At 39.4% G+C, this 12193-nt stretch overlaps 1 protein-coding gene across 3 annotated transcripts in view; it reads right to left on the bottom strand.

Annotated features, from left to right (window-relative positions):
- Positions 1-270: 270 nt before the first annotated feature.
- Polk (DNA polymerase kappa) overlaps positions 271-12193 on the bottom strand; it is a 90048-nt gene continuing 78125 nt past the window's right edge. For 2 of the 3 annotated variants that reach the window (XM_045133236.1, XM_045133235.1), the window contains exons 11-15: positions 7241-7337; positions 4009-4180; positions 1092-1976; positions 522-564; positions 271-355 (exon numbers count right to left, since the gene is read on the bottom strand). In XM_045133236.1, the coding sequence (XP_044989171.1) occupies positions 271-355; positions 522-564; positions 1092-1976; positions 4009-4180; positions 7241-7337 (1282 nt within the window). The remainder of the gene's footprint in view (positions 356-521; positions 565-1091; positions 1977-4008; positions 4181-7240; positions 7338-12193) is intronic. The other variant, XM_045133237.1, reaches the window with a different exon arrangement.

Consider the following 12193-nt stretch of genomic DNA (forward strand, 5'->3'; position numbering starts at 1 on the left):
GTCTTCACAGGAAGAATAAATTCAAAATGAGGAACAATACATTCACTGATTATAAAATAACAAATTTCAGTTAAAAATGATTGATAAAATGGTGGTATACGCCTTTAATCTCAGCACTAGGGAGGCCAAGGTAAGAGGATCACCATGAGTTTGAGGCCAGCCTGAGACTACATAGTGAATTGTAGGTAGCCTGAGTTAGAGCAAGATCCTACCTTGGAAAACCAAAAAAACAAAAAACAAAAAACAAAAAACAAAAAAAAACTTCAAAGTTCATTTAAAAAAGCTATCAAGGGTATGCCTGGGGTTGTTTTGTTTTGTTTTCTTTGATGTCGAGTGTTTTGTCCTTAGTCCTGGCCTGGAATAAAAAAGAACATGCAATTAAAATATAGGAGATTAAAAAATAACTTTGCCAACAATATGCTTTCAAAATGTTACTTGATGAATTATAATAGCAGAATTTAGCATCTTCTAATACTTGATGCAATGGTAGCTGTGTTTATGAAAGCTCTGATTAGTCATACCTTTTTATTCTTGGTTTTGCCTTCTGTGCTGGGCCTGAGTTGCCTTCAGAGCAAAGAAAAGCCAAGAATTCCATGAGAAACAACAGGAAGTAAATGGAAAGCTTTATGAACATTGTAAAATAAAAAACTGACAGATTAAGCTTCCCCAGGACTGTATAGTTCATATTTATCATACTAGAAATTAACTTTGGAGCTCAATTTCTTTGTAATTTATTAGTTTTGCTAGAATTACACAATTTTATTTTGGAATTTACTATATTCAGTCCTACCAAAAGCCAAGTGAACGAGGCTTTCTCAATATGGACATATTTTAATTTGCCAGTGTGCACTGGCTTAAATTCCCCAAGGGAATCTCCTTCAACTTTTAACTTCATGCTCTGCTAAGTCAATCCCAGATTGGTTTTCCCTAAATTCAAAAGCTATGGGTGGTAGAACAACTAACATTTTCCTAAAGGACAATGTACACCAGCCACCCTTTTAATAGTATGTATTGCAGATTTAACAATCTCATTAAGTTTACTAGGAGAAGTTTGTAGAACACCACGCTCCTTTTAATGACTACAAACTCACCAGCACTTCTGGAACTTTCTTTGGGTTGGTTAGCTGGACTGACTTCATCATTTCTCAGTTCCTGGATAATACCTTTATTTAAACACATGTCCACATGCACATTGAACAAGGTCAGATCTGATGTTGTTTGTTCGAGGTTACAAACAGGACACACCAGACCTTGGCCGGTTGTCACTTCAAATGTAGCAGGCTGGAAGAATTCTTGCTGACTTACTAACCCAACACTTTCATTTTCCAATGGAACAGGGCAAGAAGATGTGTTTGGAAGATTAGAATGTTCCTCCTTGCCTAAAGTGTCCACACCCGGGGGTTTCAATGAGCTATCTTCAGTCTCCACCAAATCGACACCATCTACTGAAGTGATTTCTACATCTTTCAGATGGGCGTCATAATCCTGCTTCTCGCCGAGTGACAAGGAACGATGGACATTTTCTTGCTGGTTACCTTCTGAACAAGAGAGCATTTTAGAGCCCTCACTGGTTGATGACGGCCCATCAAGACACTCATCCACATGTCGATGGAAAGCTTCCAGGCTGAGGTCTCCTTGATCCCTACAGCAAACTGGACAAGACTGACAGCTAGGTGGATTTTCACTCATCATCTTCTTCAGAACTTGGAAAGGCTGTGAGGTCTGTAAACTTTGTTTATCCACATTTTCACATTTAGATGCGTATTGATGGCTCCATATCCTTTCTGATCTTTTTTTATCAAAGAAACTCTCCCTGCCAGCCATCTCCGGAGGTTTTACAAAGTGATCGTTGTCAGTTTTGTCAGGGCCAAACCCAGCAGCTGACCAGGCTGGTCTTCCAGCCTGTAAGAAGCCAACGATGCTCCTTTGTTGGTGCTTTTTGTCTTCTTCGTTGGCAAAACCAGATACCCGAACACCTAAAGTAACCACCCACAACTAATCATACCACGTTCAAGAAATGAAACTCACTTCCAATGCATTAAAACATTTTGCATAATATTATTAGGACATACAGACAGAAGGCAGATGCAAGACAAAAAAGTAACAAATACATATTTATATTGCAGTGCTAGGTAGTTGCTCCGTATCTTTATGCACTCTGAGCAGGCACTCTACCACTTAGCTCAAGGCTTTCCCAATGAAATGATGCTTTTTTACAGATGGCATTATGAGTAAGAATGTACTTTCCTTTATAAAACTTGGTATCATTAAATATTAACCAACTATTGGAGTTTGCATGATAGGATTTTCTACTAATGTTTGACATTTCAATGCCATCAAATACAAAGTAATTTAATTTGAGTCATTTATAGATTTAGCTTTTATTTTCTTTTTCTAAAAAAGTATTTAATTTGCAATGAGAGAGAGAGAGAGAATGAGAATGAGAGAGAAAGAATGGGTACATCATGGCCTCTTGCCACTGCAAACTCAATTCAGATGCATATGCCACTTTGTGCATCTGGCTTTTACATGGGTACTGGGGAATTGAACCTGGGCCAAATCTGGGCCACTAACTTTTGCAATAAGTGCCTTTAACCATGGAGCCATTTCCCCAGCCTCCTTCTATTTTTTTCAATAGGCTTTACTGTTATTGAGCAATTTCAGCTTTATACCAAATTGAGCTGAGAATTTCCACATATCCTGTACCCTAATTTGTAAACACCTCTTGTCCTATCAGCATCCTGTACCAGAGTGGTACATGTGTAACAGCTAGTAAACTTATAGTCAACAACGTTATCACTTATAGTGTATCGTTTATATCAGAATTTACTCTTTTTTTTTTAAAGGCAAAGATGGAAGCCTTTATTTGGGAAAAACATGAGCTGCTAGGACTGACTCTCAAGAGCACAGCAGTCAATTCTGGATTACAGAATTTACTCTTGGTGGCGCACACACTGTGTGTTTAGACATGACCATATGTGCACTGAACACGATCCCATTGTCTGGACATGCCAGGGCTTGTCTGTTCACTCAAGCATATCTTGGCTGCTCCAGGTTCTGGCAGTAATGAATAAGCTTCTACAGACATTTGTTTGTTGCCACTTGTAAACTTCACTGAACTGTTATCAGCATGTACTATCTTTAATATATGGAAGTATGGCTAATGATCCACTCTTAGTAGTTAAGTGGATATCTGGAATGCTTATCTGTGCACACACAGTTCATTTTGGAAGCATGGCTTACTAGTTTGTTTTTATGACATATACGGCTAGCCATGTGGTCTCATAAAATTATAATCCTTTATCTGTAATTCTGAAATCCAAAAATTTCTGAAAATCTTATTTGCAGGTGATAAATGCATGAATCAATGTGAGCTCATTTCCAGTCTTCATAGTCTTGATAACTGTATTTTTCTGTTTTGCTACAGCAGTACATTAATGCGTCTCATCATGGGCGCTGCTCTGGATTCACAAGGGAATGTTACAGAATACATGGAATAGGTGCTGAATCTGAAAACTTCTGAATTTTCAAATATACCCAGCCTCTAGGAGTTCAGGAATAATAAGAAAATGAACAGCTTTCATTGGTTCCTACTGGAACTAAAATAATAACCATTGCTTTGTGTCATACTCTAGGAAGTGATATCAGCAACAGCATAGTAAGGACTTCTCAAGGGGCTAGAGAGATTGCTTAGTGGTTAAGGCACTTGCCTGGGAAGCCTAGGGACCAAAGTTCAATTCCCCACTACCCACATAAGCCAGATGCACAAGGTGGCACATGCATCTAGAGTTCATCTGTAGTGGCTGGAAGCCCTGACGTGCCTTCTCTCTCTCCCTCTCTCCCTCTTTCTCTTTCTCTCTCTCAAATAAATAAAATATTTAAAAAAAAAACTTCTCAAGTAATTTTAAGAAATAAAGAGGAAGGGAAAATTGTATCCAAAGTTGAGCGTGTGTGCAGGGGATGAGAGTCAAACACATTTAAGGAAAACCAAGAAAAGAAAAATCCTACCCATAAGCCTTAATCTCAAGGGATGTGGAAAATCAGCATTAATTTCTGTCCTTAGCAACTCCTTGGCAATGGCAAATATCTCTTCCATAGTAGAAACAACAGAAGAAACTGTAGAGGCCCGAGTTTTTACTTCAAAATTCACATTCTTCAGTTTAATGGTAACAGTTCGACCCTATAACATAGAGAACATTATTACATAAGGTTTTGTAGCTTCTTAAAAAAGTCATTTACAGGTTAGAAAAATTTAGAAGACCTTAGGTACACATATGAACATGGAAGTATAATCAATTATTTATAAAACACGGCAATTAAGACTCATAAATAAATCCATAGGTCATCTACAATTTAAATTTTAACCAAAAATTATTATTCCCCTGACCAACCAAGTTTTTAAACATACCTTTATGTGAACGACAAAATTAAATATTCTTTTTTTTTTTTTTTTCCCCAAGGCAGGGCTTCACTCTAGTTCGGGCTGACCTGGAATTCACAGAGATCCTTTTACCTCTGTCCCCCGAGTGCTAGGATTAAAGAAAGGTGTGCGCTACCATACCATTTTTTTTAAACTGAATCTTTCATTAAGGTTAACTCAAATGTCTGCTGTTGTCTGGCTAAATGTATATACTATGCTTATCAAACTGCCCAGTAAGCACTTCTCTTAATGTTCATACCCTTATATTAATGCTACTCTCACTTTTGATAGAGAATCTTCTCTTTTCCGATGGCATTGACCTTGGGATGACTCAGAAGGTATCATAGTGCTTGAAAAAAGTGACAGGAGCGCTCAGCACTGCAATATCTCTATCACACCTTCCAAGGCTCAGGGTCCATTGCGGAAGAGGTGGCGGAAAGAATGTAAGAGCCAAAGGAAGGGTAGGACTCCTTACAATTGCTCCCCTCAGACACAAAATGGCCTGGATATCCATGACCTCACAGTGCCTGACACTACCTACACAAGACCATCATAAGAGAAGGAAAAAATCATGACATTAAAATAAAAAAGAGACTGACTGAGATGGAGAGGGGATATGATGGACAATGGAGTTTCAAAGGGGAAAGTGGGGGGAGGGAGAGGATATTTTTTGTAATCATAGAAGTTGTTAATAAAATTTAATAAAAAATTGAAAAAAAAAAAGGTTAACTCAATATCAAAATAGTCAGGAAAAAAAAAAGAAAAGGTGTTATGAAGAGTCATATAGCCTGACTATCACAGGTCAGATTCTATGCTAAGAAATGTGTTCATGGGACTTCTCATGAGAGTTGGTGTCTTAGGGTGTCAGGAGGGGATGATGATGGACAATAAAGGTGGCTGCACAACAATGCGAATGTGCTTGATCACTGAGCCAAACATTCACAAGAGGACAAAATGGTCACTTGTATTTGTATAGCACTCAATTTCTGTCCTGTTGCACTGGAGAGAAGATCAGTTAACTACGCACAGGAAAAGCCTACTGCACACCAGCAGGCAGTGAAGGTGACACCATCCATTATGTCATATACTGCCTGACATCTGTATGTGGAGTGAGCTACTTCACCTTGCTATAAACATTTCACCTTGGGACAAGGCCAGCTTAGGAGGCATTAGTTAGACCACTGGCAGTCATCCTCAAGCCGGTCAGCCAGGAAAAGGAAGGAAAGACTAAGAAACTGTCACAGACCAGAGAGGACGAGGTAAACCTGACAACTCATCACCATGGAGCTCCTGGGGAGGTCACTGGTAGAAAAACAAGTGAAGCCCAAGTCTGAAGCTAAGTTAACAACAATGTGCTAACGGCACTTACCTATATTTGATAACTGTACTTTGGTAATAATATAGTGTTGGGGGCTCAAGAGATGGCTTAGCAGTTAAAATGTTTGCCTACAAAGCCAAAGGATCCTGGCTTAACTCTCCAGGACCCACATAAGCCAGATACACAAGCGGGCGCATGCATCTGGAGTTCATTTGGAGGCCCTGGTGCACCCATTCTCTCTCTTTCTCTCTCTTAAATAAATAAATAAATAAATAAATAAATAAATAAATAAATAAATAAATAAAATATTTAAAAATATAATATAGTGTTGACCTTAGAGGAGATTGGTCAGGAGGTACAATGGAAAACTCTATGTTCTTTCTGAGACTTTTCTACAAATGTAAAATCATTCTAATATTAAGTTTATTTGGGCTGGAGAGATGGCTTACTGGTTAAGGCCTGCAAAGACTAAGGACCCACGTTCAACTCTCCAGATCCCACATTAGCCAGATGCACAAAGGTGAGGCAAGTGCAAGGTTGCACATGCCTACTGGGTGGCACAAGCACCTGGGGTTTGATTTCAGTGGCTGAGGCCCTGCCATACCAATTCTCTGACTTAAAATTTAAAAATATTAAGTTTATTTAAAATCTTTTATTTACTTATTTATTTTTAAATATTGTATTTATTATTTGAGAGAGAGGAGAGAGAGCGAGGTAGAGAGAGAATGGGTACACCAGGGCTTGCAGCTCTGCAAGTGAACTTCAGATGCATGTGCTACTTTGTACGTCTGACTTAAGTGGGTCCTGGGGAATCGAACCTGAGTCCTTTGGCTTTACAGCAAATGCCTTAACCATTCAGCCATCTCTCCAGCCCTAAAATATCTTTTTAAAAACCTTCTTTCATATTCAAGATGTGAGAGAGAAGAACTATACATAAAATGTTCAAGTACTCCACTTTTTGTAATCATCATTTATTTTGGGATAATGCCAACTCTGCTTTGAGAATGTTGTGAAAATACTAAGTGTGGCCTGTTATGAATGAATGAAGATGATAAAACCAAAAGTTCAAAGCCTTCCAGGATTTTGTTCTCCACATGTTAAGCAACTGTATTCGAGCCCTGAGACAAAATGCCTGCAAGGACAATGGGAAAGGCGTTTATGATGGGAGAACACAGCTCTAGCGAAATTCCTCCCTTTTTACCATTCTCTCTAGTGCTACTGGGTCTCATTTAACACCTGATTCACATGTACCCTGAAGTAGTGGGAAGTTGCCCAACATTATGCCGGGAGTGCTCTAGCTTTACAAACTACTATTTACTAGAATGGCCTCAGGCACAGGTCAGGTATGAAGTAGATTCTGATTGTTGGGGTTAGGAATATTCTGCTCCAACATTTACTTACTTGTACTCAGCTTTAATAAATGTGTAATATTTTGCCTGAAAAGTACTATCCTAATATGAGAAAATTTTACAAACCACAATCTTCACATTAAAACAAAGTACCTTCAGTCCTTCTTTCTGGAGATCCTGAGCCAGTTCACCACAGAGCTCTTGGCACAGGCTGTACTGTTCTTCTGCTTTGCTTATCTCACTGAACGTCCTGGAGAGACAAGGAGGGTTCTGGCGCACCAAGCCAATGACAGCTTGGAATAGCTTAGCAGTGACCTAGTACATTCAAATGCTCTGCGTTATATTTTTTGCACAGCATTTGAAAATAAGACTTTCAGGTAAACTAAGTAAAGTCGTCTATATATTCTACATAAATGAGACGAAGCCATTTTAGATAGGTAAACTGGTCAGTAAAGGAGTAAATATATACTGCCTATACAATATTGTTTAAAAGATGGTCAAAGCCTCCAACAGAAAATGACAATGCCCCCATTAGAGACAGAGAGTGTGTGTGCATTCATTCATCCATCTATACATCCTGGTACTGTAAGAAATTACAGTTGAGGGCTGGAGAGATGGCTTAGCAGTTAAGTGCTTGCCTGTGAAGCCTAAGGAACCTGGTTCGAGGCTCGATTCCCCAGGACCCACATTAGCCAGATGCACAAGGGGGTGCATGCATCTGGAGTTCATTTGCAGTGGCTGGAGGCCCTGGCGCGCCCATTCTCTTTCTCTCTCTCTCTCTCTCTCTCTCTGTTGCTCTCAAATAAATAAATTCTTTTAAAAAAGAAATTACAGTTGAGAATATCATTCCCAATTACTCCAAAAAAATTTGTCAGGATAGAGATATCTTTATGTAGGTTTAGGCAGGATTGTCTAGTAGTCAGTTAGAAATGGAGGCTGATAAGAATAAATGTAGAAAGTTTGAATTATCTTCAAAACAAGTTGGAAGAAACTGAGAGATGACATTAACATACATGAGGAAGATACTACAGAGTCAGCAGAGTGATATTGGGCAATGGCCACCCAGGAGTCCACCTTCTAAATCCATCCCCAGCTACTCAACTCTCCTGGTGGCAACCAATGTTGCCAGCTTCTTATTCATCTGAGTTCCTCCAGAAAAACTCTACACTGCTATGGTTTGGATATTTGTGTTTCCAAGGGTTCATGTGTAGAAATGTAACCCCTACTGTGAGGTCTGAAGAGGTTAGGACATGTTGACTATAGCATTCAGAGTGGAGCCTTTGGGAGGTGATCAGCACTAGATAAGGTCATCAGTGTGCATCCTTTGTGAGTGAACACTGGTACTTATAGATGAGGGGAGATAAGAACACACACACAGTCTCTTTCCCTGTGATGTTCCACACTTCTTTGGGATAGTAAGAAGGCATCAGCAGATGTCGACCCTTCACTCTTGAACCTTCAGGTTAAATGAACCTCTTTTCTTTATAAAGTTATCCAAGTCCCAGTATTTGATCACAATAATTCAAACAGGAATAACACACAGATAAAATTAGACAGGCAGTTACTTTTCTCTCTTTTTTTACATGGTTACTGGGGAATCAAACAGTGGTTGTTAGCCATTGCAGTTAAATACCTTAATTGCTGAGCCATTTCTCTCATTTTTTACATAAGTAGTTCCCTATTATGTGTCTATAAATATATGTATATATATTAATAACAGGATAATATTTTAATTGGAAGACAATGTCATTCAGCCAATTCTCCATTCTGAACTAAACTGATTTTCAATCTTTTGCCAGCACAATATAAGAACACAGTGAATAGCATTTCTTGTCTCCATGTAAAAGTACCATGTGATTTCATCTATGGATGATTTCCTAGAAAAAGAATAAAGGGGAAAGTACTTGTGACACATCATCCCAAGTGTCCTTTCCAGAAGGAAGGTAGAAGATCAGAGTCTCAGAGTCAAAAAATGAGAAGATGCTGGCCCCAAGGGTAAAAACAATCCATTTTGCCCTAGAGCCTCTAGAAAGAGTGCAGCCCCAACAACAACTTAAGTTTCAGGATTTCTATTTTTTTTAAAAAATTATTTATTTATTTATTTGAGAGCGACAGACACAGAGAGAAAGACAGATAGAGGGAGAGAGAGAGAATGGGCACGCCAGGGCTTCCAGCCTCTGCAAACGAACTCCAGACGCGTGCGCCCCCTTGTGCATCTGGCTAACGTGGGACCTGGGGAACCGAGCCTCGAACCGGGGTCCTTAGGCTTCACAGGCAAGCGCTTAACCGCTAAGCCATCTCTCCAGCCCAAGGATTTCTGAACTTCAGAATGGCAAGAGAATTTGTGTTTTAGCCACTACATTTACAGTAGTGGTTGTAACAACAGCAGGAAGCTAACACATACTCTCTAGAGTTCATTCTTCTTAGGCTCCCATTATGTGGCCAACAGACTGTGCTAGACTATCTCTACCCAATCTATTCAACAAATGCTACTATCTCAGAGAACTTTGGATCTGTTTTTCTTTAATTATGAATTTGAGAAGATTTTCTTCTTTTTTATATTTTCATGTATTTTTATATTTAGAAATATTTTTATTGGGTTGGAGAGATGGCTTAATGGTTAAGGTGCTTTTCTGCAAAGCCAAAGGACCCAGATTCAATTCCTCAGGACCCATGTTAGCCAGATGCACAAGAGGGCACATGCGTCTGGAGTTCCTCTGCAGTGGCTGGAGGCCCTGGTGTGCCCATTCTCTCTCTCTCTCTCCTCCCTTCTTTCTCTGTCAGATAAATAAGTAAAAATAGAACATTAAAAATATCTTTATTTATTTAATAGAGAGAGAATGAATATGGGTGCTCCGGGGCCTCTAGCCACTACAAATGAACTCCAGATGTATGTACCACTTTATGATGGCTTTACATGGGTACTAGGGAATTGAACCTAGGCCAGCAGACTTCACAATCAAGTTCCTTTAATTAAACAATCTTGCTAGTACCCTATCTTCATGAATTTTATGAGCCATTTTTATTTCTTTTTCTTTCTTTTTTTCTATCTATCTTTCTTTCTTTTTTGAGGTAGGGCCTCACTCTAGCCTAGGCTGACCTGGAATTCACTCTGTAGTGCTTGAACTTACAGCAACCCTCCTACCTCTGTCTCCCAAGTGCTGGGATTAAAGGTGTGAGCCACCACAGCTGGCCTTATTTCTTTTTCATTAATTACTTAGACCACTGTTCACTGTTCAATTGGTATATTGATGCTTTCTTTTTAAAAAAATTTTTTTTTAAATTTATTTGCAAGGAGACAGAGAGAACAAATGAGAATGGGTACCCAGGGCCTCTAGTCACTATAAACAAACCCCAGATGCATGCGCAAATTTGGTGCTGAGGAATTGAACCTGGGTCGTTAGGCTTTGTAGGCAAGTGCCTTAGCCACTGAGCCATCTCTCCAGCCCCTATATTGATGCTTGCTTATTGTTAGTTCTTCACATATTACAGAAGTTAGCTCTTTATGTTATTGTGAATTGCAACTTTTCTCCCCCCAGTTCCATGTCAAATTTGACATTATAAGGTAAATTTTCAAAAATATTTTTTAATTTATTTCTGAGAGAGAGAGAAAGAGAAAGAGAAAGAATGAGATAAGAATGAGAAGGGATGGGTGTTCCAAGGCCTCTTACCACTGCAAACAAACTCTAGACAAGTGAATTATTTTGTGCATCTGGCTTTACATGGGTACCGGGAAATTGAACCTGGGCCATTAGACTTGGCAAGCAAGTAAATGCTGAACTATCTCTCCAGCCCTGTGACATAATTTTTTAAAAAGCTAAGGACAATTTTTAGGAAAAAAGTGTAGAATATATTCCAGTATATAAATTTATTAAATTGGACAATACTGTCACACTTTAGGCCTCTTTCTTTCTCATTACTTATATGTAAATCAAAGTCTAAGTCAGTAATTGCTCAGTGTCCCCCCCCCCCCCACCCAGGGCTGGGGATCAAACCTGGGGCCTTGCACATGCCAGGCAAGTACTCTACAACTGAGCTATAGTCCAAGACCTAAAATAGCAATTTTTTTTTTCTTTTTTTTTGGTTTTTCGAGGTAGGGTCTCATTCTGGTCCAGGCTGACCTGGAATTATCTATGGAGTCTCAGGGTGGCCTCGAATTCTCAGTGATCCTCCTACCTCTGCCTCCCAAGTGCTGGGATTAAAGACATGCGCCACCACGCCTAGCTTAAAATAGCATTTTTTTTTTTTTCCCCGAGGTAGGGTCTCACTCTGGTCCAGGCCAACCTGGAATTAACTCTGTCATCTCAGGGTGGCCTTGAACTCATGGCGATCCTCCTACCTCTCTGCCTCCCGAGTGCTGGGATTAAAGGCGTGTGCCACCATGCCTGGCTAAAATAGCAATTTTAGTCAAAGCCATTTGATGAGTGTGTTGTCTTGTTGGTCATTCACCTTTCTTCACCACAAGGTATACATGTGAAATATGAACATAATCTGTTATGTCAGTGGTTCGTAAATGACAGAGGAGCTGTGCTGCTTTGACTAATGCTAAGCTCTGTTTCACCAAAAATATTTCACTTAAACCTGAAGACTCTTCACCTGAAATACTTAAGAGAAGTTTGGATTCTAGAGTTTTTGTTTTTTTTTTTAATTTTGGAATATCTCTTAGTACATAATGAACTCTCTTGGGGATGGACCCCAACTCTAACAGCAAATGCTATTATACTGAACATATTAAGAAGCTGGTGGTTCTTTTAAATATTTTTTTTATTATTTAATTTTATTTATTTATTTATTTGAGAGCGACAGACACAGAGAGAAAGACAGATAGAGGAAGAGAGAAAGAATGGGCGCGCCAGGGCTTCCAGCCTCTGCAAACGCACTCCAGACGCGTGCGCCCCCTTGTGCATCTGGCTAACGTGGAACCTGGGGAACCGAGCCTTGAACCGGAGTCCTTAGGTTTCACAGGCAAGCACTTAACCACTAAGCCATCTCTCCAGCCCTGGTGGCTCTTTTAAATGATATTTTTAATGAATATGAGTTGAACTACAATCCATCATAGAAAGTCTAGAGTAGAATTATGTACTTGTGGTGACACGTTGGCATACA

The sequence above is a fragment of the Jaculus jaculus genome, chromosome 14, assembly GCF_020740685.1.
Source record: "Jaculus jaculus isolate mJacJac1 chromosome 14, mJacJac1.mat.Y.cur, whole genome shotgun sequence".
Taxonomy (NCBI): domain Eukaryota; kingdom Metazoa; phylum Chordata; class Mammalia; order Rodentia; family Dipodidae; genus Jaculus; species Jaculus jaculus.